Source organism: Panthera uncia, unplaced genomic scaffold, assembly GCF_023721935.1.
Source record: "Panthera uncia isolate 11264 unplaced genomic scaffold, Puncia_PCG_1.0 HiC_scaffold_242, whole genome shotgun sequence".
Lineage (NCBI taxonomy): Eukaryota > Metazoa > Chordata > Mammalia > Carnivora > Felidae > Panthera > Panthera uncia.
Window position 1 is genome coordinate 12,464 of NW_026059151.1, and position 27,896 is coordinate 40,359.

Genomic DNA, 27,896 nt, shown 5'->3' on the forward strand with positions numbered 1-27,896 from the left:
ATGTGCGGGAGGCGCCCGGAGTTTCACTTTGAAACTTTTCGGGGGCGGGACCCGCCGGTCAGGTGCAGCCGCCGCGCGGGCGCCGCAGGTACGGTGGGCAGGGGCGCCGGGTCGGGGTCGCCCGCAGCCCTCCCGGGGCCGAGTCCAGGGTCCCGGCCCGCGCGGACCCCTTCTCCGGGCAGGGCGGGGACGTGCTTCTCTAGCTTCCCCGCAGCCGTCTTGGACCGCCCCCCCCCCCCCCCCCCCCCCCTTTCCGGGGGGGCGGCCCCGCCCGGCGGGGGGGGGGGGGGCCGCGGGGGGGGGGGGGGGCTCTTCCTTCTCGGACTCCCCCCCCGGGGGGTGCAGGTGGGAGCCACTGGGCCCTTTCCTCGGTGACCCCTGCCCGCGGCCCTGCTGGAGTCCAGGGAGGCCGGGGTGTGGGGGGAGGGGGCCTTGCAGGGAGGGGAGGAGGAGGAGATCTCCACCTGGAAACCCAAACCGTCGGGTTCGGGGACCTGATAAGACGACGGGCTACCTGAGACTCCGGGGCGGCCTGCACGTCCCAGCCCCGGGTGGGGCGGCCGCTGGCGCAGGACTTGCCCGGGGTGATTGACCAGACGACCTCGAGCTTCCTTCCAGGCCCAGGAGTGCCTGCGCGCCACCCCCGCAGTGTCCAGGCTTCGCGGTTAAGCCAGGGGGCTGTGCCCACCAGTGCAGTCCCGGGCACAAGGGGGCAGGGGAGGGAGACCCGCCTTTCTGAGGCCCTGGCTCCTGCTCAGACAGGGCTGAGGCCGTGGGGGATGGGGACAGACTCCAGATCATCCCGAACCTGACCGGAGAAACAACCCGTATTGTTTCTCCTTTCCCCTCCGGCCCGCATCACTGTCTTCCTCCCTCCTCCCCTCCCGGCGGGACACCTGTCACAGCCCTGAGTCGCTTCTGCCTCCACGTGGACGTGAGCAGAAGCAGAAACCTCTCTTCACACCACTTCTTTGTTCAGTGTTGGGGCAAAGGTCTCCCTGGCTGTTCCCTGGGCTCTAACAGGGGAAAAACCTGGACCGGCTGCTGACCTTGTGTTTCCCATTGGCTGGAGAAGTGACTTAAAATAAAAGCCAGGAGGCTTTTGGGTGCTCATGGACCAGGCGCTGGGCTGAGTGCTTCATGCACACGGTCTCAGGCGTGTGCCTCCCAACAGCCCGGGTTGAGAGAAATACCACCGCCCGCTTCACAGGGGAGGAAGTCAAGGCACTGAGCGTGTAAGCCGCTGTCTGAGCCCAAACTCCAGGGCTGCTCGGGTATCTGCTGGGCGCGCTGCCTCCCACTGTAGCCAAAGGCTGGGCCGTATTCTTGACGCTCCAGGGCTGACATCTCTGGAGGTGGACAGCTGTCCAGGTTCCTGGGTCCCCCCCCGCCCCCGTTGTGTTTCCTTCACAACCTTCTTCTGCGTCTGGGAGTTCCGAGTCCGCTCCTCCCGTGGTGGAGGGACCCGGGCTGCTTGTGGTCTTGTTATTGTAACAAAACCGGAAGATCTGCGATGATAAAAATACCCTGAATTTGTGTGGGGCCTTTTTGTAAGAACTGATGATGCTCACGCACCTGGTGCTACGTTCTGGCGTTTCTGGAAGGAAGGGGGAGGTGGTCAGGTGTGCTGCGTGGGCCGGTCCTTGCTGGACACACGTGGGCTGTGGGTTAGCACTGTGGCAAGTGGGAGACCGGCTGCTGGACCCAGCCCTCTCTCCCAACGGCCACGGCCAGGCTCTGGGGTGCACCTGGGCTGAACTTCGAGCTGGGGACCCGAGTCACCTGCTGCTCCAGGGGCTACAGGGCCTCCAGGGTGACTGTGGCTTTCCTGCCCTCACGTTGGTAGTGGAGAACCCTCTGGAAGGCATAGATACGTGCTAGGCACTCACATAGGTCTGTCTACGCACACAGGGAGGACTGCACATCCATGAAGGAGGGCCTCCTCCCCAGCCCGCGAGGCTGCCCTGTGCTGGCTGTGTCCCCAGCGTCCTGTTGGGGAAAGTGCAGGGGAGCTGGCCCTGGAGGGAGCGCGACCTTTCAGCAGAGTTTGGACACCATGTGTGTGTCCAGCGCAGGGACAGTCCACGATCGAGCTGAAAGGTCTGAGAGAGACCACCCCCCCCCCAAAGCGGTGCCCCCCCCCGGAGGGGGGTGGCTGGGGGGGGCCCGGGGGCCCCCCCCCCCCCACCAGGCTGGCAGTCCTTGCTGGCCGACCTGGCCAGTTCTTATCGGACTGTGTAAAACCAGCCAGGGAGCCAGTTTGGCAGGAGGGAAGGGACCCAGAGGTGTGCCCGGGGTGGAAGGGGGTACAAGGAAGACGAGGAGCCTCGGGGGGCTTCCTCCCACGGGACCTCTGCTCTGCTCAGCCTCAAGCAGCATCGGCCAGGGCCGCCCGCCCCCAGCAGCCACTCCTCAGGGACAGTGCTCCCTCTGTGAGCATTTTATGGGCGTGATTTTTCCTTTCCACTTTACCTTTCAAGCCTTCCCTGTTCTGCTGTGTCCCTTTTCCTGATTCTGGCCCTCGGGTAGCAGCTGCCCTTGGGGAGGCCCTTACCGGGGGCCCACAGCCACCCATGCTTCTGTGGAGTGGACCCTCCCTGGGCCCAGCGAGGCCTCGAGCCAGAGGTCAGGCTGCTGATGCTGGAGGAGGAGGAGAGGGGCAGGCAGCACAGAGGAGTGCCCAGAACCAGTTTGGGTGGTGGTGGGGGATTGGGGGGGGGGGAGCTGGGCGGGGGAAGCAGGGTGGAAACACCAAAGGCTGCATGTGAGGCCCTGAGTTCAGAGGCTTGGGGCAGGCGTGAGCCAAAGCGGAAAAGGCAGCTCCTGGTGACTCTGCGTTCCTTCAGGGAGGCCTGGAAAGGCCGTGCGGCCCCGTCCTGGGGTCGGGAGAGCCCAGCAGGAAGTGAGTGGCAGGCCTGAGGCAGCTTGGGAGGCGGCCGGGACTGTTCCTGTCTCTGCCGGCACTGGCTGAGGACCTCGCCCAGGGACTCGCCCGCAGTCCTTCCTTCCCTGGGCGTCTGGTATGTGTGAGGCAGGACAGGGGTTTTGCGGGGGGGCAGGCGCTGGCCTCACAGCGTCAGGCCGGGCGCTCTGTCCGGGGTGGTGCTGCTGGGCGACCCTTAAAGCAGGGAAACCAAGATCTGCCTCCCAGAGGTAGTCTTTGTGACTCTGTTGAGGGCCACCAGCTCCGTGGCTCTGGTGTCACATTGTCTGGCCATTGGCAAGCCTCTCATAAGGGGTGAGAGAGTGACTCAGGCTCCTGGGTCATCCTTGCCCTTGGAGCTGCCTCTACCCGCTTCCTGCAGTCCATCCTGTGTGTGTGTGTGTGTGTGTGTGTGTGTGTGTGTGTGTGTGGGAGAGAGAGAGAGAGACATTGTCCCCAGCCAGCCCGTCCTGGGGGTCGAAGTGGCAGTCACCACCCCAGCCGCATCGCCAGGTAGTCCAAATATCTCCGTCCCTTTTCTTCTGGTCCCCAAGATTTTTGTCCCTGTGGCAGGTTAGAGATAGCAGACCTCGCAGAAGTCCCCTGACAGATGAGTCGGAGCTTGAGGAAGGGTTGCTGAGTTATCGCTCCCGGCTCTCCAGCCACAGACGGTGTGAGGGGGTGCTAATTCGGGGGCCTTCGGGGGCTTTCGATGACAGGGACAAACCCTGGTGGTTTCCTAGCTTCCCGGGGCTCCCAGAAGCCTCAGAAAGGAAAAGTCTACGAGCAGCCTGGAGTAACCTGGAGTCGTATTTGCTTTGAAAAGGCCGGGCCTTCCTGTTAGACTGGGGAGGTGCTGGGGGGGGGGGGTTCCCCGGGAGGGCAGGGGTGTGCCCCTCCTTCCCACCTGCTTCCACCACCCCCCTTGCCCTTTCTGGCTGCCCCTTCAGGGCCTTCCTGGAGCTGACATGTGTGTGCGTACCTGGATGGACGTCCCTGATTTGTTTCTTCCTGTGTTTTCGTCTTTCCCATCTTTATCTCCTTCGTTTCTGTCCCCTGACTGTCCCCCCAAGCCCCCAGAGGCTCCCCGGGGAGGACTTTCCTGGCAGGAGCTCAGGCACCTCTTAGGAGGCAGGCCCCTGTCCCCCCACCTCCCTCCCTGCTGTGTCCTGATGAGCTGTCCACCGGGCCATCTGACCCTTGGGACTGTTCCCACAATGGGGCTATTCTCCTGGGCTCTGCCAGGCACGTGGGGCCCGGTGCCCGCCTCTCCCTGATTGCTTGCTGCTGGCTGCGCCTAACGGCCCCTGTGCCCACCTCGGGCCCTGCCAGTGCGGGTGGGGGACCCTCCGGGGACCCCTGGCCCTGACCGTCTGCCCGGTTTGCTCTCCAGGGAGGAGGGGCACGATGAACAACTCCCTGATCCTGGAGCTGTGGCGGTACAAGGCGGTGTCCGTGCGTGAGCGGCTGGGCATCGGGGACCAGCCCAACGACTCGTACTGCTACAACACGGCCAAAAACAGCACCGTGCTCCAGGGGGTCACCTTCGGGGGCGTCCCCACTGTCCTGCTCATAGACGTCAGTTGCTTCCTGGTGAGTCCCCTCCTGAATCGTGTCCCCCCCTCTCCTCCCGGGCCTTCTGGAAAACTCAGGTATGGGATCAGGCGTGCCCGAGTTCACACATCACCTCTGCCCCTCACCTGCTGTACCCCGGGGAGCCGCGCTCTGCGGGTGACGCAGCTGTCCCTCTGGTCACAGAGTCAGCCTGTCGCGTGGTGAGGCCCATGGAAGGGGTCAGTCCACAGGGACCAGAGGCATGGGCTGGAATAGAGTGGCCGCACCTCCCAGCTTAGAAATGTCACCTCCTGTCCCCCGCTGGGTCCTGGGCCTTTTAGGGGATCAGTCGCAGAGCAGAGGACACAGCTGGGGAAAGGCCTACCTTCGTGGCCTTCAGTGGCCCAGACCTGCCTGTTCCCAGGGGGTCCCCCGGTTTGCAGTACGCTGTTCTTCTCCCCCGCGGGTGGTTGGGTGGGATTCCCCGGGGGCCACGGGGCCCCTTCTTGTGTTCCTGCCTGTGGGGTGGCCATACCTCCCGCTGAGGGTATAAATGAGTAGCTTGTGCTGGGGAGGGGGTGTCCCCAGGACTCAGATCCGCCCTGTTGCCCCAGGATTTGCCTCACAGTGGCACCTTAGAGGCTGGCATGGGAACCCACCTGCCACTCACGTTGCTTTCACGAGAAAGGGCTCTGTGGGGCGCCCAGGGGGCTCAGTAGGTCAACCGTCCGACGCCTGATCTCGGCTCAGGTCCTGATCTCACGGTTCGTGGGTTCGAGCCCCACAGTGGGCTCTGTGCCGATGGGGAGGAGCCTGCCTGGGATTCTGTCTCCCTTTCTCTCTGTTCCTCCCTGGCTCGTGCGCGCGCTCTCTCTCTCTCTCTCTCTCTCTCTCTCTCTCAAATAAATAAACTTTAAAAACATTTATGAGAAGGGCTTTTAGGTGCCAGACAACCTGTTTCTTGGAGTCCACGTGTAGGTTGAGAACACCAGCCTCGGGTGACAGGGGTGGGGGGTCCCGGGGGTGCGCCGGTGACGCTGAGGGCTGGTGGGAATAACGAGAAGGGGCGCTGGAGAGCGAGGGTGGACACGGCTGCAGGGGTGCCGGCGAGGGGAGCTGGGTGTTTATCAGGGGACGTGATGGGTGCACACGTGAGCCAGAGCGGCTGGGAGAACATGGGCGCATGAGACACACACCCCAAGAAGGCAGCAGAGGGGGCGGCGGGGTTGTGGAGGGCACTTGCCGGACGGCCTTCAGCTTTGTCCTGAGACATGACTCACCTGCCTCCGGGAATAGTCACCAGCTTCCCCACCCACCTGGAGATGGTCCCGAAAGGGACGCGGCCCCTATGGGGTTCTGGCCTCTGGATTCCCTTTAGGGAGACAAACCCACATTTAAAAGGTCAGTTCTGGGCGCCTGAGTGGCCCAGTCGGTTAAGCATCTGACTCCTGATTTCGGCTCAGGTCATGATCTCCGAGTTCGTGGGTTTGGGCCCCACATTGGGGAGCCTGTTTGGGATTCTCTCTCTCTCTCTCTCTCTCTCTCTCTCTCTCTGCCCTTCCCCCGGTTGCTCTCTCTGTCTCTCTCTCAAAATAAATAAATAAACCTTAAAAAAAAAAAAGCTTAGTTCCTAAAAAAAAATAAGTAAATAAAATAAAATGAAAATGAAAATAAAATGAAAATAAAAAATAAAATGAAATAAAATAGAATGAAATGAAATGAAATAGAATGAAATGAAATGAAATGAAATAAATGAAATGAAAAGAAAATGAAATGAAAAGAAAATGAAATGAAAAGAAAATGAAATGAAAGCCTGGTTTGTGACCGAGGCCGGCAGGGGTAGGCGAATTGAAGACGGCTCTGTGTCACCCTCCCTGAACTTTGAAGGGCGGCGGTCTGTCCAGGCAAGACCGGGTCTGAGGACGGCCAAGGTGAACGCGGAGGAGGTGGTGTGGAGCTTACGGATTTTACGGCTGGACGGGGTTTAGAGCGAGCGGCTGAGGGCCCCAGGCTGTGGAGACCGAGCTGCCAGAGCCCAGGCTCCTCGGTGGGCACTGTCCCCCCTCCAGGCCCCATGCTGGCGTCCTCGGGGGCTTGCCTGGGGGAGCACCCGGCTCAGCCTGGGGGAGTTCTGCTTCCTCGCTCTGTAATTAAGTGCAGTTCTGTGTAAGAGGAAGGAAGCGGGTTCCTGGGCGGCTGTGAGGCCTGGTCTCGCCTTCCTGCTCAGGAGCACTGAGGGCTGATCAGCGCAGGGTCGGTGGGGTGGGGGTCCTGGCTGTTGCTGCCCTGAGAGCAAAGAGCGGGGCCGATGCTCATGGTGAGGAGGGCGCCGGGGCCAGCTCAGGGACGGGCTCGTGGCCTCTGTGCCCTGGCATCGGCGACAGGCTCTCGTGAAGACGGTGGGCAAAGCGTCGGATGGTTGAGCTGTGTGGCCTCGGGCGGCTCGGTGCCCTCTCTGGGCCCTTGTAGCCCCGCTGGGTTCAGGCTGGTGGGCTTTGCCCCTAAGGCAGGTGTCTCTAATGAGAAGTCACTTTATTTGGTTTCTTCTCTCCTGTCAGTGTTTGATCTTGGTGTTTTCCATCATAAGAAGGAGATTCTGGGATTATGGCCGTATCGCCCTGGTGTCAGAAGCGGACAGGTAAGCAGGACATGTCACCTCGAGAGCGTGAGTGTGTGTGTGTGTGTGTGTGTGTGTGTGTCACTAGGACGGGGCTGGGGGCCCACGCGTGTTGCTGACACTACGTTGTGTTCACTGAGCACATCCGTCCGCCAGGCCTGGGTCAGAAGCCGTCTCTCCTCACCACAGGTGCCTCTCCCACGGCCGTGGCCTGGCCGTGAACCTTGTTGGAGGAAGTCTAGTTCCTTTACACACTCGGGGCTTTCGTTATCAGCTGAGATGGATGCCACTCTTCTTCCTCACCCTGAATGTTGAAAGAGTGTCCCTTCTCTGACATGAGTTAGCTGGGGGCTGGGGGCGAGGCGAGCCCCCGGGGAGCTGCTCCTGTCCCCGCTCAGGGTCAGCGTGGGCCGGTGGCCCTCACTCAGCCAGCGTCGGGTGAGTCTGGTGCAGCAGGGACCCCCTTGGCTGGACGTCACCTGGGCTCTGCTGGCTGCTCACGACTCCTCAAGGGGGGACCGTCCTCTAGGTCCGCACCCTGGCGTCTCCAGCCCCGGCTGGCTGTCACACGGCCTGGGACCTGGTGTCAGATGCAGGACAGGAAGCAGTGGGGGGAGACACCCCTGTGGCCAGGCTCCCCCCACCGGGCCGCTCGGCTTCCCCAGGCCGACCTCCACCCTTGCTGCACAGGCGTTGGACTGTGGTCTCTGTGCGAGGCACGGGCCGCGTCGCTGCGAAAGCTCCCTGCCGCCTCCTGCCTCCTGGGTCCTGGCATTTGCGAAAGCCCGAGGGTGTTCACCTTGCCCCGAGGGCTTCTTGGGAGCCTTAGACAGTTTTGGGGGGACTCTGGGGACGTGATGTGTTTGTGGCACCCCGAGTCCCAGGAGGGGCCGTGCACTGGAAAGGTACTGAGCCTGTGAACCCCAGGAGGCCCTGCTTCCTCCTTGGCTGCAAGGCCGTGGTCAAGTCCCCATCTTCTGGGGTTTCTCTCCTCCTGTCCCCTGTCCCCCGCAGGGCACCCAGAAGGTCAAATGAGAGAGCTGCCTGTGAAGGCTTTGAAAGTCAAGGTTCTTCCTGTCTTCTGCCCCTGCGAGTGAGGTTTTGGAATCGGTTCTAGAAAACTGGAAGTGATAATGAACATAATTCACACACCTCAACCAACCCCCCACACACAGGGCAGGGGAGGGGAGCCCCCCCCAGCATCCAGACGCCCACGCTCCCATTTTCTTGTCCCTGAAAGTGGGGTGCCGCTTGTCATCAATGGCGGTCACACTTCAGTCTTTCTCATCGGTTCATAAGATTATTATGTCCCTTGCAGCCAGTGGTGGTGTCGAGTTGATAAAACGAGGTTAATCTGACGTGCCGGGAGACGTATCGCAAACGTCAACAGTCTGAAGTCCCCTTGGGTGGGCCCGGAGCCGAGGCCCCAGGGTGCGGGGCGCGGGGACGGCCTGCCAGTGCCCTGACCCCTTGTCACCCGGCCCACGTAACGCGGGGGTTTCGCGTCTTGCACGCCCAGGTGCGGTCGCCGCCCTGGTGGGTGTGTTTCACGGGCTGAGTTAGATCTTGTCCCAGACTTGGAGGAAGGCCACAGCTTTGGTCCAGGGCTCTAAGGGATGGCGGAATACCGGACGGAGGTTTTCAGACTTCGAAAAAGGATTTCCTGGCATTTTTTCCCTTTTGTGTTCCCAGCGACTCCAGGTTCCAGAGACTGTCATCGTCGTCCTCTTTTGGGCAACAAGATTTTGAAAGCGAGCTGGTTGGTATCGACGGGACAGGCGTGGCTGTGGCCGTGGTGGGGGCGGGGCAGGGCAGCCGGGTACCGGTTCGGGGCCGACTTGGCCCCCCGCGTCCTGAGTGGCAGGTGCTGGTGGTGAGCCCCCTGGACTTGGGACGGACCGCGGGGAGGGTGCAGCGGGGAGGCCCAGGGGGTGACACGGGGTTAACTCTGAGGCAGGGGCTCCCGAGTCCCCTGTGGTCCCAGCGCTCGGCTCTGATCACACGCAGGGATCTGTGTGACGGTTCATTGCTGACGTGCCTGCTGGCGGCGAGTCAGAGGTGGGCGGCCCAGCCGGGTTCCCCGGCACCTGACCCTGAGGAGGTGCCCAGCGGGCCGGGGTCCAGCCCAGCTTTGGGGGCGGAGGGGTTACGATCAAGAGACGCGATGGACAGTCAGCCGACGGACCCTCTTCCCTCCAGAGTCCCACCTGGGGGGGGGGGGGGCCTGTCCCATCCGTGAGGCTTGTTTCCTTGTGTCCGTCCTGCGTCTCGGTCAGCCCTGCGGGCCATCCAGCAGAACAGTTCCAGAACCGCTCTGAGCTCTCACCGGCTCTCGGTTCAAGTTCAGGCCTCGGCCCTGGAGCAAACTGTCAATACTTGAGGGGTTTTTACGAGAATTCCAGGCACAGGGTGCGTGTCCCAGAGGACTGGGGGCCGGTGGACTCTGTCGCCTTGGGGACAAGCCGTGGCATTTGCTGGATTTGGGACAGAAGCGCTGCTTCTATATAACGGGGGGTTAGATGGTTAGTGACCGTCAGAGGCGGTGATTCCATCCGCCTCCCGGGGACAGAGATGCTCAAAGCTAATCCCTGATCTCTCCGTTCCCAGGGATGCTGTCCCTGGCTGACTGCCATCTTCCGCCTGCAGTGAGTACAGCGGGTGTGTGCGTGAGTGTGGGTGGGTGTGTTAGCGGGCGGGCGCGCGTGTCTGCCTGTCTTTCCTCGGGTGGCTTTGCCTCTGCGCTTGGCCGGCGAGGAGGAAAGGAGCCGGGATGCCTGACGCCGAGATGGGTCCCTAGATGCTTCTGGGTTCGAGGCGGAGCCTCGTGTGGGGGCCGGGCACGCAGGTGGCCCACACGGCCCGCACAAGCCACTTTCCCCCTCGCTTTGGGCAGGAACGCTTTGCACCTTCAACTCCTCCGCTTCCAAGTTTCCTTGTTTCTAACGTTTGGGGCCCGTGGGGAGAAATCCTGTGAAGCTGGGAGCGGCTGGGAGCGGAGGAGGCGCGGTTTCGGAGGTGGTGAAAGAGGAGGGCCTCTTAGAATTGATGAAATGCGGTGGTTGCGGGAGGTCGGGTACGTCCCTCTCCTTGGGCCTCAGTTTCCATGACTGTAAGAGGGGCCCAGGCGGCACAGGGGGAGAGGTGGGTCGGCCGGCCCCTGCCTGCCCACCACCGCGAAATCACGTCACTGGGACGCGTTTCCTCCTGACGCGGCAGGTCACTCCGAGCGCGGGTCCGTCGCACACAGAGAGGATTTTAGGTGTCCTAGACCCTCCCCTGACACGTGCCCACGGCGGGTGCCCCTTGGGGCGCTGTGGCCTGTGGCCACTGCTGGGTGGGGCTCAGGCCGCTCCCCTGTCCCGGCGGTGGGGACCCCACTCAGCCTGGGTTGGGTGGGGCGGCGTGAGACACGCTGCGTCGTCATTTCATGGTAACCCGCAAAGGCTGTTGGCAGATCTGCTCTGTACCCCTCCTCCCTCCACCCCTCCTCCCCATACCCCCTCCTCCACCCACACCTGCTCCTCCCCACACCCCCCTCCTCCCCATAGACCCTCCTCCCCATACCCCTCTTCCCCTCCCCCAACCCCCCTTCTCCTCCCATACCCCCCTTCCCCTCCCCATACACCCCTCCCCTCCCCATACCCCCTTCCCCTCCTCCCAACCCCCCCTTCTCCCCCGTACCCCTTCCCTTTCCCCATACCCCCCTTCTCCCCCATACCCCCTCCCTCTCCCCATACCCCCCTTCTCCCCCATACCCCCTCCCTCTCCCCATACACCCCTTCTCCCCCCATACCCCCTCCCTCCCCCCAACCCCCTTCTCCCCCCCATGCCCCCCTTCCCCTCCCCATACCCCCCTCTCCTCCCCCATACCCCCTCTCTTCCCTCATACCCCCCTTCCCCTCCCCATACCCCCCTTCCCTTCCCCATACCCCCCCTTCTCCCCATACCCCCCTTCTCCCCTCCATACCCCACCCTGTTCCGTGCCCCACCCCCCCCAGTTCCCTCTGCTGGCACAGGCATTTCTCTGGAGGGGGGCTGTCACTGGTACTCTGAGTGTCCCCACTCTGTCCCTGTAACACTGTGTCAGACACTGGGACTCCGCGTGTCCCCCGGCTTTGTCCCTGTAACACTGTATCAGACACTGGGACTCCCTGTGTCCCTGTAACACTGTATTAGATATGTTTTCGGCGTCCACTCCTTCCTGTTGCAGAAAGGATACTTTGACTGTTTTAAGGCCACAGTTGCATTCTAACAGCTGCTCGCGGCCAGTGTCGCAGGTGACATTCAAAGCATCCCCTCAGTTTCCTTGGCTTTGCCTTCCTGGCAAGATAGGGAGTCGGTCAGAGGTGTGTCTCCAGAAAACCTGTCGAGGAAAGAAAGTCGGAAGTCGCCGCCGGGTTAGGTTTGGGCCCCCATCCTGTTTGTTTAGTGTGCACGGTTGGGGGCAGGGCAGGTACTTTCTGGCAGGTGATTGGGAAGTGCAGCCGGTGTGGTCAGGTGCAAAGCTCTGTCCTCCAGGTAAACAGCACGCAGGGTAGCGTCCGTCCCCAGGCTGGCTTCTGAGCATCCGCCCGGTGCCCGGCCGGCCTGGCGTGCCCACCTCACCGCCTCCCGTGTGGCCCGTGGCTCCCGCCGGTCTCCCACCTCTCGGATCTGCTTTGGTGCCGTGACACCCGCTTCTCTTACCACTGCCCGCGCAGGATTTTCCTGCTTTTCTGGAAGCCGGACCCTCAGGGAGACCCCCCCTTTTCCCTCTGTGGCATTCTGGCTGTCAGCGCCTGGAATTTTCCAGGTCCCCAAGGGGGCCGGAGCGTCCAAATAGGGCAAGGAGGAAAGGGCGGAGCCCCCATGAGGCCAGCAGGACACAGGGAGGGGGCCGGACGGCAGGGTGGGGATCCCGGAACGATTGACATGTTGACAGAAGCAGGAGGGGCTGCGGGACCTCCCCCTGCACACGTGTCTGCAGGGATGCGGGCAGCAGGTGCCTGGGGGTGTGGAGTGGGGGGTGTGGTGCAGGGCGCTGGGAAGACTGAAAGCTCGGTGTCCTGGGATGTGAGGAGACGGGACGGCCCGGCCCGGCCCTGCCGCTCACCCGGGTCCCCTGTGCGTGTCTTGGGCAGCGATGACCAGATTCTGGAGCGGTGTGGGGAGGACGCCATCCACTACCTGTCCTTCCAGAGACATGTCATCTTCCTGCTGGTGGTCGTCAGCTGCTTGTCCCTGTGCGTCATTCTGCCCGTCAACCTCTCGGGTGATTTGCTGGGTAATGTCCCCTCGTCTTGTGTGACTCACGGCCCGGGGTGGGGTTGGGGGGGGGGCTCGTGGGGCTGGGGCGGGCCCAGGTGTCAGGAGGCCTCGGGGTGACTCCGGAACGTTCCCCTCTGCCTGGCCGTGCCTCTCAAGAGGCACCCCCCACCCCCGGACCTGAGCCTGGGCCAGGAGCTTGGCCCCCGGTGTGAGCTTCGGTTCTAAGTAAGGGGAATAAAACCCCAAGACTCGTAGGATCGGGGGCCTTCGGAGAGCGTTTCATACTTTCCTGCCCCCACGTGATCACAATCGGGAGGCCACGGTGAGTGGGTGTGGGAGATGTTCGTGACGCTCAAAGTCACAGCCTGGAACCATGTGTCCTGCCAGTGCGGGAGGCTGGCTTCCAAAATGCCAAAGAATCCGCTTCCTCCTCCCTCCCTCCCTTCCTTCTTCTCTCCCTCCTCCCTTCCCTCCTCCCTCCCTCTCCGCCTTCCTCCCTCCCTCCCTTCCTTCTCTTCCTCCTCCCTCCCTCCCTTCTCTTCCTCCCTCTCCTCCCTTCTTTCCTCCCTCCTCCCTCCCTCCCTTCCTTCTTCTCTCCCTCCTCCCTTCCCTTCTCCCTCCCTCCCCACCTTCCTCCCTCCCTTCTCTTCCTCCCTCTTCTCTCTTCCTTCCTCCCTCCCTTCTCTTCCTCCCTCTCCTCCCTTTTTTCCTCCCTCCTCCCTCCCTCCCTCCCTCCCCTCCCTTCCTCCTTCCTTCTTTCCTTCCTTCCTTCCTTCCTTCCTTCCTTCCTTCCTTCCTTCCTTCCCCTCTCTTTCTCCTTTCTCTCTTTCTCTCCACCCAACACGGGGCTGGAGCTCACGACCCCGAGATCCAGAGTCACACACTCTGCTGACTGAGCCAGCCAGGGGCCCCACGAATCCACTTCTCATGCCCAGGGATTCCCAGCTCGGTTTTGGGACCCGTTCAGGAGGGTTTCAGATTCTCAAGGAATGTCACAAGAATCTCAAAGCAAGAGAAATTCCGATTGTGACTTACCCACGCGGCGGGTCGGGAAGAGGTTGTGGGGTAAAGCGGGGCCTTGGGTTGGTGCAGCTCTGAAAAGACCGGACGGCCGGTCCCTGTCCTCTGACTGGCCTGGCCGTCTCGTGCTTCCTCAGAGACCCACGGACCGAGGCGGGCCGCCCCCGTCCCCCTTCCCTAGTGTGACCCTAGGACTAAGTGTCTTGCTTGTCTGCAGACAAAGACCCTTACAGCTTTGGGAGGACGACCATCGCAAACCTGCAGACGGAGTGAGTACGGGGGGGGGGGGGGGGCCGGGGCCTCGGGGGCTGCCCCCCCCGGGGGGGGGTGCTGGGGGGGGGGGGGGGGGGGGGGGGTTGGGGGGCGGGGGGGGCCCCCCCCCCCCCCCAAACCCCACCCTGTGTGGGAGCCGGGCCCTGATGGCAGGTGTCCCCGCTCAGCGATGACCTCCTTTGGCTGCACACTGTCTTTGCCGTCATCTATCTCCTCCTCACCGTGGGCTTCATGAGACACCACACCCGGTCCATCCAGTACCAGGAGGAGAACTCGGTGAGCGAGGCGGGGAGGGTCACGGGTGGGGCCAGAGCGGAGCCTTGACCCGCGGGCCTGTTGCCAGGACACGGGAGCCGTGCGCTTAAAGAGGCCTCTGTGGGACCTGGCTGGCATGTTTGTGCTCACGGTTGACTTCAGCTTTTCGTTCGTTCGTTTGTTAATTTTTTTTTTATTTCATACATTTCTTTTTGTTTCATGTTTGTTTTTGAGAGAGAGACAGAATGCGAGTGGGTTAGGGGCAGAGAGAGGGGGAGGCACAGAATCCGAGGCAGGCTCCAGGCTCCAAGCCGTTGGCACAGAGCCCGACGTGGGGCTCGAACCCACGAACGGTGAGATTGTGACCCGAGCTGAAGTCGGACGCTCAACCGGCTGAGCCACCCAGGCGCCCCAATTCACTTGTTATTTTTAAGGTTTTTATGTGTTTATTTTTTGAGAGAGAGAGAAGGAGAGATAGCACGAGCAGGGGAGGAGCAGAGAGAGAGAACGAGAGATAGCACGAGCAGGGGAGGAGCAAAGAGAGAGGGAGAGAGGACCCCAAGCAGGCCTTGCCCTGTCAGCACAGAGCCCGATACGGGGTTCGATCCCACGAACCGGGAGATCGTGACCTGAGCCGAAATCAGTGGTCGGACGCTTAACTGACTGAGCCACCCAGGTGCCTGATGTTAGCTTCTAAAATTTTTCTGATTAGGGGCATCTGGGGGGGGGGCGGTCAGTCAGTAAAGCATGTGAAGGACCCCCTCCGGGCTCTGCCAGGGGAGCACCGGCCCCTCCGAGCTCTCACTCTGTTCCGTGGGGAGGGGCGGGGCTGGGCGGGCTTGAACAGGGCGGAAACCCTGGGCCCACCTGGGGACTGGCGTGCCCTGGGGTGACGTCCCCCGCCCCCATGTGTGTCTCTGGCAGGTGAGGCGGACCTTGTTCATCACGGGACTCCCCCGAGACAGCAAGAAGGAGACGGTGGAGACCCACTTCCGGTGAGCAGGGCTGTGGCCCCTCCAGGCGGGGCAGGTGCCTCAGGCGGGCGCTCTGTCTTCTCTTTGGGCGCCCAGAGACTTGATGAAGGGCCCGGCCCTGCCATGCGAGCATCCCATGGCCGCCGTGTGCCAGCCTGCTGTGGAAGGCTTCTAGAAGGCTGGGGTCTAGAAGGCTGGGGTCTAGAAGGCCTGTCCGCTGCAGGCCGCCCTGGGGGACCACAGCAGCTGGAGCACAGGCCAGGCTGTAGGTGCAGAGAAACAGCTCGAGGGCACGAGCAGGTCTCCGGGGGGTGGGGGGGCCTGCGCTGGCACAGGCGTCCGCCCACGGGTGTCTCTGGAGGGAGCATCTGCACCAAGGAGTCCTGAGGTGGAGGCAGAGGCAGGGCTCCTCTGGGGGAGGCTGTGTGTGTGTGTGTGTGTGTGTGTGTGTGGTACCAGGGATGTAGGGGAGGGGGGTGTGGAGCAGGAGAGGGGAGGGCAGGTGCAGAGGCCCCGGGACCCCGGCTGGAGGGCTTGCCCCGGGCGGCGAGCTGAGGCTTCAGTCCGAACGTGCCCCTCCCAGTCCCGCAGCCACTAACTTGCCGCGGGGACTCGGGGTGACCACGGTGTAACTCAGCACTATTTGCGGACGACGGCGATTCGTAGAAACAGAGAGCGAGAGCCTGATTTTGCGTGTCTGGTGGGCAGGGAGCATCGTTTAGCGGCCACTGGTGCCCGGCTGCCTGGATTCACATCTGGGCTCCGACAGCCACTCGCGGTGTGACCTTGGGCACAAGTCGCTTAACTTCTCCGGCCCTTATTTTCCTCATCTGTAAAATGGGGACAGAACCTCCCAGGCTATGGTGAGGACGGCATAGTGAATACCGTGGGAGCACCCGGCCGGTGTGAGTCCACACACAGCACACTTGTGAGGGTCGTACTACGGTTGTTAACACGGGTGTAGACGTTTGCTGGGCTGCGAGCCCCCTGCGTTCATTGAACCTGAAAGGTCTGTGATCTTCAAAAAGGGGCCACACGCTGGGTAGGATTTCCGCACGGTCCAAGGTAGGCGTGAGCCAGAGCAGACGATAGTGCTCTTCCTCCGGGTGGGTGAAGGAGGTCACGAACCGGATTCATCTGGCCCCACACGCGCCCGCTGACGTACAGCCGAGCGGGCACGAGCCTTTCAGTTTCAGGCGATTGCTTTCGTGCTGTTAAAAAAAAAAAAAGGCCTCTTTGTGTTGAATTTCAAAATTTCACCCTTTGTAAAAAGACGAAAGGAAAGAGGTTTCTGTGGTACCCCGAGTACCCTCGGGGACTTGGGGGGGATCTCTCCTGCCGGGGGGGGGGGGGTTCTTTTCCGGCGGCCTGCCTTGCGCACAGGGACGCATATCCCACGTGCGAAGTGGTGGACGTACAGTTGTGCTACGACGTGGCCAGGCTGATTCACCTGTGCAGGGAGAGGTGAGCGGGGCTGGTCGGTGGCCGGAAGCCTGTCCCTCCCTCCTGGGCCGCCCACCCTGCCGCCTCGCTGCTGGTGGGGGGCCTGGGCGGAGCCCCCAGGGGGGAAGGCAGGAGGGGGAGCTCTGCCCCTTTCTTGTTTGGAAAGCTGACCCCCTGGGGTGCCAGGGGGGCTCAGTCGGTTAAGCCTCCGACCCTTGGTCTCGGATCGGTTCGTGAGTTCGAGACCCGCGTCGGGCTCCGCTTGGGCAGTGCGGATCCTGCTTGGGATTCTCTCTCCCCTGCTCTCCGCCCCTCCCCGGCTTGCGCTCGCTCTCTCTCTCTCTCTCTCTCTCTCAAAATAAACTTTGAAAAAGAAAGCTGAGCTCCTGGGCCTGGCGGTTGGACAGTGGGCGTGGGGTCTGTGCCGCAGGATTATGGTGACTCTGACGTGTGCCCCCCTACCCCCACCCCTGCAGGAAGAAGACAGAAAAGAGCCTGACCTATTACATGAACCTTCGGGCGAAGACAGGCCAGTGGACCCTCATCAACCCCAGGCCCTGCGGCCAGTTCTGCTGTTGCAAAGTGCCGGGGTGCGAGTGGGTGAGGGCCCGGCCCCCCGCGGGAGTGCCACGGGGTCCCCGCTGCCCGCGCAGGGCCCGTGGTCACGAGGGGGTGCGTGTCCTCAGGAGGATGCCGTCTCCTACTACGCACGCATGAGGGACAGGCTGCTGGAGAGGATCGCGGACGAGGAGCGCCGGGTGCAGGAGCAGCCCCTGGGCATGGCCTTCGTCACCTTCCAGGAGAAGTCCATGGCCACCTAGTGAGTGGGGCACGTCCGGGGCCCTTTGTCTCCTCCAGGTGACTTACGACCCGCCCCTGGGACGGGCTGGGGCTGGGGCAGGCCACACTCCCCCCATCATCCCAGCCCAGGTGCGTGTGACACGCGCAGGGTGATCCTTGCGCGAGGTGAGTCCCTCGTGGGTTGACGTGGCCTCACTCCCGGGCCGAGCTCCCACCAGCTGTGCCAGGGAAGGCGTCCAGCATTCTGCCGCCCCCCTTCAGATGTCCACTCTGGACCGCAGATGATCTTCTGTGCTGGGTTTTCCATCGCACAGATGCACAGACCCCAGGCACTGGGGGTCTCCCTGCTGCAGAGCTGGGGGCCCCGGGGCCAGGCTGCGGAGCACATGTGGGCCCCAGCACGGGGCTCTGGCTCCTGGAGTGGCGTCACGCCTGGGGTGGGGGACGCAGGCGGCCACACAAGTGCCCCTTCCCTGCCCTCTCTGCGGGCTCCGCACACCCGGGAAAAGTCCCCTGCAGCCAGCCCAGAGCCAGGAGGGGCTCGTGGAAAGGGGGGCGTGCTGAGGCAGGAGTGAGGGGCGTGGAGACGGCGGGGCTCCAGGTGGCAGTCCGGGGGGGCCCTGGGCGTCAGGGTGGGAAGAAGTGAGGACAGCGAGGCCCTGGCCTGGCCGCACGGTGCGTCCGCGGCCCCGGCTTCCTGGGCAGCCGGGGGTGATGATGGCGCAGGAAGCGGCCGTGGTCCAGGGGTGCAGCGGCCAGACGGGGTGCGCACCTGAGCCGGAGAGCCTCGGGATCCTGACGCGGAGGCAGGAGTGACCCCCGGCTCGCCGCGTGGTCCTGAGGATGAGGCCAAGTCTTCCCCGTGAGCTGTAGTAACGGCTAACCTAGCAACCCGCTGATAGAGCAACGGCCCCGGGGCCCCGCGGCGTCTGCCCTCACTCTGCGTGTGTGCACGGTGCCCTGGGTGTCTGGGCCACCGCCACGTCTGCTCTTCCTTCCTGGCAGCATCCTCAAAGACTTCAACGCCTGCAAGTGTCAGAGCCTCCGGTGCAAAGGCGAGCCCCAGCCGTCCTCCTGCAGCGCGGAGCTCCGTATCTCCAAGTGGACGGTCTCCTTTGCCACGTACCCCGAGGACATCTGCTGGTGAGGCCCCGGCTCTGGACCGGGGAGGGGGGAGGGGCCCCAGGCCGGGCATCACAGGTGCGAGCTGGCCTTCAGGGCCCCCCCACCATAGCTCCTGGCTCCGCTCTGGGCCTGGGGCGGGCGTGGGGGGATGCGTCAGGTGGCGGGGGGGGCATCCACACCCGGCACTGCGCTCCAGTGATGCCCCCCGGCATCTGGGGTGTCCGGGAGCCACGTCTATAATTTCCAGTTTCCTTTCGGCCGCGTTGAAAAAGTGGAAGGAAACTGTTCAACTTAATTTCATAATCTCTCTCTCCTTATATATCCAAAACATTATCGCTCTAATGTGATCAGTTACCCTCTGGTGGAGATGCGTCTCTTTTTCATACTTAGTAGCTTTGAAATCCGGCGTGTATGTTCTCTTGAGTCGGACCAGCCCCGGTTCAGGGCTCGGTAGCCCCTGGCTGCTGTATCGTGTGGCGTTAGGTCTAGCCTGGGGACACGCTGCTGAGCTCGGCCGCGTCCACGGGGGCCGTTGGTGAGCCTTGAGCACAGTGCCGGGGGTGAGGGCAGCCCCAGCAGAGCCCCCAGCGTGGCTGGCCTCAGCTCCCTGCCCAGAGCGAGCTTTGGGAGCGTCTCCGGGGCTCCGAGCTGGCCTCTGATGGTTCACAGGGCTTCCCAAACGTGGGGGCAGCGTGCTGCTGTGTTCTTGGTGGGGTGAGAGGCCAGCATGGTCGCCGTGGGGCCTGGGCACTGCTGTCCCCTCCCTCCCTCCCTCTGCGTGTACCCAGCCCCCGGGGCCCGTGTCGCTGGTCACCAGGCCTTGCGGACGTGGCCGTGTCGTAGCCTCGTTCTGTCTGTCTGGGTGACCGTGGAGTCCCTTTGGTGGGTTCTGGCCCCCGGGCTATGGCCGGGGAGCCGTGTGAGCGGTGGATAACCTGTTTTCCCTCTGAACTCAAGGGGACCCCGCATTTGACCTTGCTGGAGCTGAAGGTCGGTACAGAGGGCTCACCTGTACTCCTGGGGTCCAAGTGCCTCAGTCTGGTCTCTCGCCGGGCCTCGATGTGACCCGCTGACCCACCTGGGGGCACCGGGGGCGTGGTCGGCAGCCCGGCCTGGGGGGGTCTCAGCCTCCAAGCCTGTGTCCCCTCCTGCAGGAAGAACCTCTCCGTCCAGGGTTTCCGCTGGTGGCTCCAGTGGCTGGGCATCAACTTCACTCTGTTCGTGGGGCTCTTCTTCCTGACCACCCCCGCCATCATCCTGTCCACCATAGACAAGTTCAATGTCACCAAACCCATCCGTGAGCTCAACGTGAGTGACCATGCTACAAGCCCGTCCTGCAGGGCTGGGGACGAGAAGGCGTGGGGGGGGGGGGGTGGTGGCTGGAGCCCAGGGACATGGGGGCTGAACCAGGAGCCGTGCCTCTCAGCTCACGTCCGTGCCTTTAGGCCTTGAGCAGGTGTGGCCACATTTACAACACTGGTTTACGACACGCGCGCGCCCGTGCGTGTTTTCGAAATCAATCTGAACGTTCAACGGTAGGGTCGTGTGAGCTGAAGGGCACATACTGATGGAAAGTTAAGTATCTGTTACATAATCGTCGACTCGTTGATTCTAGACAGGCAACAAATGATTATTTAAAATCTTAGACGAATCGAGACAACGAAACGCTTCCTGAAGTGGCCTCTGCTTGAAAACAATATTGGTTTCCCCAGGGCACCTGGGGGCTCAGGCGTCCACCTCTTGGTTTTGGCTCAGGTCGTGATCTCACAGTTCGTGAGATCGAGCCCCTGTGTCGGGCTCTGAGCTGATAGCGTGCAGCCTTCTTGGGATTCTCTCTCTCCTGCTCTCTCTCTGTTCCCTCCCCTGCTCGCTCTTTCAAAATAAATAAATAAACGTAAAAAAATTAAAAAGATACTGATTTCCCATAATTGGCTCTGTTGAAATATCCCCCTAAATCTTTTTTTTTTTTCCCTCCAGTTCCACTTGGCATTCAGTCAGTCACGCTCAGGGCAAGCACGCGGGGCTAGAAGGCGTGAGGGCCTCGCTGTGCTGTCCCCCAGCTGACGAATTCCGAACGCTGGGTTTTCATCCCAAAGCTGGGGCGAAGGCACCTGCCGGATGATCCTTGCGGCGTTCTGGTGATGGTGACCACATAAGCTGCTGTGTGGCCCAGGCCTTCTTACCCGACTCGGTGTATAACAATAATAACCCCTTGCTCACATTAAGAATTTTGTTTATCTTTAGAAGCGTGTCAGTGTTCACGCCTTTGAGCATCTTTGGATGTATGGCCAAGTCTGTTCTTTTGAGGGTGGAATCGGCCGAGTGGAACCCTCTTTGTCGATTCTCCCTAAACCAGTTTCGGTTTCTTATGGTAAAGCAAGAATCTACAGATATTTGCAACACTGTTCTAAGAACAGGACCCTCCTGGCTCTCATTCTGTCCGTTTTCTACAGTTCATTTACTCTTGTCTCATTCAATAGCATTAAAAAAAAATTTTTTTTATATTTATTTTATTTTTGAGAGAGAGAGAGAGACAGAGTGCGAGCAGGGGAGGGGCAGAGAGAGAGGGAGACACAGAGTCCGAAGCAGGCTCCAGGCCCTGAGCTGTCCGCACAGAGCCCGACGCGGGTTTCAAACCCACAAACCGCAAGATCGTGACAAAGTCGGATGTTTAACCAACTGAACAACCCAGGCGCCCCTCAATAGCATTTTTTAAATTTTTTGTTTGAGAGTGTGCACGGGTGGGGGAGGGGCAGAGGGCGAGAGAGAGAGAGAGAGAGAGAGAGAGAGAGAGAGAGAGAGAATCTCGAGACTCCAGGCTTAGTGCAGAGCCTGACGTGGGGCTCGATCCCACGGCCCTGGGATCATGACCTGAGCCGAAGTCGGACGCCCAACCGACTTGAGCCACCCAGGCGCCCCAGTACGCAGCTTTTTAAAAATGCCTGTTTTATCAGGGAAAGTAGGCAGCTCGTGTGATTGCAATAGTGAGCATATCAGGCACAGGCGGAGTTAGGTCACTGCTGGGCGGGAGGGAGCTGAGCGGGCAGGCCTCCTGGGGAGGCCCTGGCTTCCGTGTTCCCACTTGACCTTGGTTGTGCAGAGGGGAGCCGGCGGTGGGGGTGGGGGTGGGGCGCAGTCGCTCTGGGCAGTCAGACAGGTGGAGATCGGTTGTATGTGAAGTTACTTTCTCTGCTCATCCAGCCCTACTAACACCAAGCGCCGTTCTGGTCTGTTCGGCCAACGGCACGGGACACCTGCTCTGTATGGGGCACAGCGTCGGGCCTGGGGGGCAAGGCAAGGGCGACCGGGAGTTCCTGGAGTCGCCGTGACAGCAGGTCGTGGCCTCCAAGCCCCCGTGGCCACAGCCCCTCCACCTGTGTCTTCTGTGGGCCGTGTTTTGCAGGACCCGGTCATCAGTCAGTTTTTCCCCACCCTCCTCCTGTGGTCCTTCTCGGCCCTGCTCCCCACCATCGTCTACTACTCCACGCTGCTGGAGTCTCACTGGACCAAGTGAGTGAGGACGCTCGCCCGACGGCGTCCGTGGGCGCCCAGCAGGGGTCTTGGGGGGGGGCACCGGGCAGGGCTCACCTCTGACTTCCTGCAGGTCAGGAGAAAACGAGATTATGATGTCCAAGGTCTATATATTCTTGATCTTCATGGTGCTGATCCTGCCGTCCCTTGGCCTCACCAGGTGCGCGTCGTCACCTCCTGCCCTGAGTTCACAGTCAGGGTCTGGACGGCTCCGTCCCCAAGTGGTTTTAGAGGATGCAGATCCCTGACGACACTTAAGCTGGTCCCTCCCACTTGGGGTGCCGTTGGGCGGCAGGCTCACGGATTGTTCCGGAGACCCGGTCTCTCTCCCTTAAAAAGAAGCTTGAAGACAACATTTCCGCCCAGGGGGAGGGTCGAGTCACGGCTGTGTTGATTTTAAGGGAGGGGGCCGCCGTTGGAGCAGCCCCTCATAGGCTGCTCTGGAGTGGGGGCACCTTAGACGACAGATGGGGGTCCCGATGTCCCGCCTGCTGGTGAGAGCAGGGAAGAATGAAAACGGGTCGCGATCACCTGGAGGGCTGGACATAAATTCTTACGGGATTCATTTTTCTTCCAGTCTGGATTTTTTCTTTCGGTGGCTCTTTGACAAAACTTCCTCCGAAGCCTCTATCAGGTTGGAGTAAGTATCGGCCACGTTGCGTTTTGGAGCCACGGTCCCGGGGAGAGGTCCCACGGGGGCTCGGCTGTGGCTGCGCTGGGGCTGGGGGCGCGGCGGCCTGTGTCCGGCACAGACGTCTCCTCCTGAGGCCATCGGGGCCGGGGAAGCCCACGGCCCCTGGCAGGGCTGAGGCCGCCCTATGGGAGCTGACCCACTTTGTGCCACGTGTGCAGAAGTGTGGTTAATCTTTTAGGCTGAAACTCCATCAGGGGCAGTCTTGTTCATTCTTGGAAACTCACTTACTTACTGAGAACGGAGCCGCTCGGGGAGAAGGAACCCGTGGGTCCCAGTGGTGCCGGGGAGGCCGGGGTGGGGACGGCCACGCGGCTGTGCGGTTGGGCCCGGGCCCCGTTTACCCCCAGAGAACAGAATTAAACCTATTTCTGGGGTGTGTCCCCCTGACAGGGCGTTGCGGGCTAAATGCTTTATTCTTTTTCTCGTTGAACCTTTACGACAAGCTGTGGGGGTAGGCGCCATTGTTTCTCCATTTTATGGATGGGGAGACTGAGGCTCAGAGATGTTGGAATAGCTTGCCCTGGGCTACCCAGCCCGTTAACTCGGCCTGAGCCCCGACTGCCCTACCCTTTGGGCCCTAATACCGGCCCCCAGCCTTGGCATTGACTCATCCAACCCAGGGTTGGTAGGAAGGCTGGCCGCGTTTCCTGGGATGATTAGACCGAATTATTCCACGTGGGTTCTTGCTGGTCAGGCTGAGGGCTCGGGGGCTGGCGGCCACAGGCGGGCACCCACACACCCGGCCAGCTCCCGTCTGGGTGGACTGTGGCTTCCAGATGGCCAGATCCGGCGCTCGGGGCTGGGCCCTCACCTTCATGAACCATCAGCCGCGTCTGACACATCGTCACGCCTTCGTCCGCGAAGGCTCCAGGATGGCCCTGTCCCGGTTCTCTCCCCCTCGCGGGTTCTCCTGCGTCTCCCCGACGCCAGTGGCCCTGCTCTCAGTGACCTCAGCTGGACCCCAGCCTTCGTGCCCCCGTGCTCCCGAGTTGGAGCCTGCGGGCCCCGTGCACCCGTGGCCCTGCGCCCAGGGCTGCCCACGAGTGTCTGGCTGCCCCAGCCGAGGGGCTCTGGGGCGCCTGTCCCCTCCGTGCCCTCCCCCGCCGCACCTGGTCCGGAGCGAGCATCCGCACCAAATGCAGGGGCTCCGCTCCCGCCCCGCCGAGCGCCCCTCCCGGGGCGGGAAAGAGGCTCACAGCCCGGCCGCCCCCCAGGTGCGTCTTCCTGCCCGACCAGGGCGCCTTCTTCGTGAACTACGTCATCGCCTCAGCCTTCATTGGCAATGGCATGGAGCTGCTGCGGCTGCCGGGCCTGGTCCTCTACACCTGCCGCATGGTCGTGGCCAAGACGGCCGCCGACCGCAGGAACATCAAGCAGGTACACCCCGCCCCCCTCCACGGGGCCGGTGATCACCCGGGAGGCGCGTCCTGGGGGGGGGGGACGCACTCTGCACCTGTCCTCTGCGTAGACCCGGGACTCTCGGGCCTGCTGCGTAGACCCGATTGGAGCAAGGGAAACACTGAGAGAACGGGACTCCTTTCCCCCCGGCGGCCTGGGTGTGAAGTGAGCAGGGCCGGAGAGGTCCGTGCAGACGGCACCCGGGGCGGGCCGGAGAGGTCCGTGGGGCAGGGGGCAGCCGTGAGCCTCCCGTCTCCAAAGTCCTCCCCTCACGGCCCCCGTGGCGTGGGCGGGTGGCGTGCCCTCTCGGCACAGAACCAGGCCTTCCAGTACGAGTTCGGAGCCATGTACGCGTGGATGCTGTGCGTCTTCACCGTCATCATGGCCTACAGCATCACCTGCCCCATCATCGCGCCCTTCGGTGAGTGTGGCCCCGGGGGCGGTGGCTGACCCCTCGGGGCACCCTGGGGGTGCCCCCCGCACACTGAGGACTTCTGCAGCGCCCGGGAGCCACGGGGACATCCCTGGTCCTGCTGGCCATCCCTGGCGGCGCCCCGATCCCAGCGTCCGGCGGCTACCGCCTGGCTCGCGGGTGACCGCGCCGCGCGGCAGACGCGCTCCGAATGTGTGCGCTCCGTGGGTTGTCACTCGTACCGCTCGACGCATCTCGTTTGTGGCCCCTTTCACACTCAGTGTGACACGAGTGAGGAGTAGATCCGGGATCTGAGCTGAGGACTGTTTGACTTTAAAGACCCAGGTCTTGCAGCTAAAATAAACGTGAGGAACGGCAGACGGGTGGAAGATTCTAGAAGGAAGTAGAACACCCAGCACACTGCTGGCACTGCAGCTGAGGTTTAGGGGCGGGAGGAGGTTTTAGTTTTCCGTTTACTCTTGAACTATTTAAAAAATCAACAGGTTTACTTTTTTTTTTTTTAGTGTCTGTTTTTTAGAGAGACAGAGCGCAGGTGGGGGAGTGGGGAGAGAGAGAGGGAGACACAGAATCTGAAGCAGCTCCAGGCTCCGAGCTGTCAGCACAGAGCCCGACGCAGGGCTCGAACTCATGTACCGTGAGATCATGACCTGAGCTGAAGTCGGACGCTCAACTGACTGAACCCCCAGGTGCCCCAAAAGTATTACTCTTTGAAAACAAAACAGGGACACCCGGCTGGCTCTGTCGGTGGAATGTGTGACTCTTGGATCTCAGGTTGTGAGTTCAAGCCCCGTGTTGGGTGTAGCGATTACTTAACAATAAAACCTTTAAAAAAAAAAATAAAAAAACAAAATTTTAAAGATCCTGACATAACAGAAGCACATCCACCCTGTGTGCCGCCCCTGGGGCAGGACCCTCCGGCACCTGCCGCCTGATGAGTGCGGAGGGTCAGCTGGAGCCGGGAAGGGACAGAGAGAGGGAGCCCGGAAGGACGGTGGGGGGCTCGCGGGGGAGGGCCCGGGCAGAGGTCGGGCCAGGCATTCGGTACAAAGTAACTTCTTTCTGCAAAATGATCCTAGAATTTCTGTCTTCCCTAGGGACAGAATGACAGCTGCCTTTTACTCCTTGGGGTCAGGGGGAAACTGGGAGAGGGCGGGGGAGAGAGCGAGCGAGCGCGAGAGCGCTCCCGAGCTGCCGGGATCTGCTTTGAGCCCCACTTTGCCTTCGTGTAGTCAGATGGCAGACCAGCCCGGCCCCGTGGACAGATCGATGCCCCGGGAGGGAGGGGGCACGGGGGCCCCTGGGGCCCCACCAGGCTTGCTGCTCACGGCCCCGTGTCCGCAGGCCTCACCTACATCCTGCTCAAGCACCTGGTGGACCGTCACAACCTGTACTTTGCCTACCTCCCGGCCAAGCTGGAGAAAAGGATCCACTTAGCGGCCGTCAACCAGGCCTTGGCCGCCCCCATCTTGTGCCTCTTCTGGCTCTATTTCTTCTCCTTCCTGCGCCTGGGTGAGGGGCCCTCTGACCAGGGCGGGGTGGGGGCGGGTGGCGGCCCTCGGCCTCCTCTTTCCGCATCCACGCCAGCCCGACAGCATCCAACCCGGTGTCCAGTCGGAACGCGGTACCCGGGCTGAGGGCTGGCTGGGGACAGCGCCGACGCCCCGGTTCCCGAGCTGGCCTGAGCCCGGGGAACCCTGGAGGAGGCCGCGTCGCTCGAGAAGCCTTAGAAGGCAGTCCCTCTGTGAGCTCCACAGGGGCTGAACCAGAGGGGACGGGCAAGCAGGCCGGATTGCTCTTTGGGGGGCGGGGGTGGAGAAGGGAAAACAGACACTCTCGGGGAAAAGAAAAAGGCAGACGGGACGTGACCGTGCCCCAGCCAGGTGGGGGAGCTTCCGTCCCGCCTGGCCCAGGACGCTGGAGCCTGGAGGGGGCTGACCGTTGGCACAGGCCATCGACTTGGTGTCCCAGTTCCTGCAATCCAACCGGGGGCGAGGCCAGTGGGTCCCTCTGTCTGTCCCAGCGATGAAGATACCACCCCAGCTGCTGGAGGGCGGGGGGCGGACGCTCTTTTCTTCCCTTTCTGCCCGAGGCAGAGGTCACGCACGGCTCCTGCCCCAGACGTGGCCCCTCTCCCCCCACTGAGGCTGGCATCCCTGTGTCCCCAGGTCTGAAGGCCCCCCTCACCCTGTTCACCTTCCTGGCCGTCCTGCTCACCATCCTGGTCTGCCTGGTCTATACCTGCTTCGGATGCTTCAAGCACCTCAGCCCTCTGAACTACAGGGTAAGGGGCACCTCGTCCCAGCGCGTGCAGATTCTCCGTGGGCAGGCCTGGGGCTGGGGTGCGCCCTGCGCTCCCCGCCCCTTGCCCTGCCCTGCGCCGCCCGCCCCGGCCCCTGCTGCCGGGAGCCTGGCACCAGCTGGTGCTCTTATCCCGAGCGGTGCCGGTCTGTGTGCCGGGAGGGTGTTCATCCGGGAAGGGCCTTTGGTCTCTCATCGCGAGTTTCTGCTGTGTCTGCAGACGGGAGAATCGGCCAGCGACAAAGGGAGCGAGGCCGAGGCCCACAGGCCACCGCCGTTCACGGTGAGTGTCCCCGGGCAACGTGCCGAGCATCTCCTGTCCAGACAGGAGGGCCCCGACCGCGTGGCACCCACGTTCCTACGTTGAGGTCACGGGAGAGGGCATCCCGGTCCCGCGGGCTGGATGTTTCACCGGGCGCCCTCCTCCCTTCCCGGCGTGGCTAATGCCCGCTGCGGCCTGCTGCGTGAAGCCCCCGGCGTCCTGCTCCGGGTCCCTGACAAGAGCCAGGGCTGCGACAGAGACCCTGTCAGCAGCAGCCTTCTCTCCAGCCGCTTCAGGCACTCTGATGGGTGTCAGTCCTTGGACCAGCCCCAGGGAGATGGTTCTCAGATTCACTACCCAGGGGTGCACCTGCCTCCGCGGACGAGGAGACGGGCAGGCGGGTGGCGGAAATGCCTTTCTTAGCCAGGCTCTGGGGGAGGGGCCGGCGGGGGGAGTGGGGAGGAATCTCGTGCCCAGCCCCCGCCCCAGGTGCTCATGCCCCCGTATGTTGGCAGCCCTACGTGCCCCGGATTCTGAGCGGCTTGTCCTCGGAGAGAACGGCCCTGTCCCCACAGCATCAGCAGACTTATGGAGCCGTCTGTGACATCAGTGGGACCGTCCTGGGGCAGTGTCCCGCCCAGGGCCCTGGGGACAGCGACAGCAGGCCGGCTGCCTACCAGGAGGCCTGAGGGCGGCCGGGCCAGGCTCCGAGGACGGAGAGGAGACCCAGGTGGAAAAGCGGCTTGACTCGGGCCCCAACCAGGCCCAGGACTATTCTGACCTGTGTGAAGCACACCTGCTCTGGAAAGACAGACCCAGAAAGGTTCCCCGGGCCCTTGGCCGAGGAAGACAGGGCGGGGCCGCCACGCAGGGAACGGCGGCCTTTCTGGTCACAGCAGCGGGGAGGGGGGCCGGTGCGTGCGGGGGACTCTCTGCGTCTCCGGGTCCCCCTTCTGCATAAATGTCCCAGCTCTGTAGCTGGGACACATCCCTGGTGATTCCGCAGGACCACATGTGGGAACGGTGCCCCAGCAGCCCCTGCGGCTGT

At 62.4% G+C, this 27,896-nt stretch overlaps 1 protein-coding gene across 1 annotated transcript; it reads left to right on the top strand.

The window, feature by feature from the left end:
- LOC125917788 (CSC1-like protein 1) lies at positions 1–27,566 on the top strand. The gene is made up of 23 exons (XM_049623889.1): positions 1–88; positions 4,317–4,516; positions 7,036–7,115; positions 8,787–8,853; positions 9,702–9,739; positions 12,215–12,357; positions 13,579–13,630; positions 13,802–13,910; positions 14,814–14,884; positions 16,247–16,327; positions 16,783–16,906; positions 16,993–17,126; positions 18,113–18,250; positions 19,387–19,540; positions 21,636–21,742; positions 21,837–21,923; positions 22,341–22,403; positions 23,672–23,834; positions 24,171–24,276; positions 25,630–25,797; positions 26,454–26,569; positions 26,807–26,869; positions 27,364–27,566. The coding sequence occupies exons 1-23, from the start codon at positions 1–3 to the stop codon at positions 27,535–27,537; spliced, it is 2,526 nt and encodes an 841-aa protein (XP_049479846.1). The 3' UTR covers positions 27,538–27,566.
- Positions 27,567–27,896: the final 330 nt, after the last annotated feature.

Coding starts and splice junctions, on each gene's coding strand:
- LOC125917788 (XM_049623889.1), top strand. CDS start 1: ATGTGCGGGAGGCGCCCGGAGTTTCACTTTGAAACTTTTCGGGGGCGG. Junction 7,116..8,786: donor CTGGTGTCAGAAGCGGACAG/GTAAGCAGGACA, acceptor TTGTGTTCCCAG/CGACTCCAGGTTCCAGAGAC. Junction 17,127..18,112: donor GAGAAGTCCATGGCCACCTA/GTGAGTGGGGCA, acceptor CCTTCCTGGCAG/CATCCTCAAAGACTTCAACG.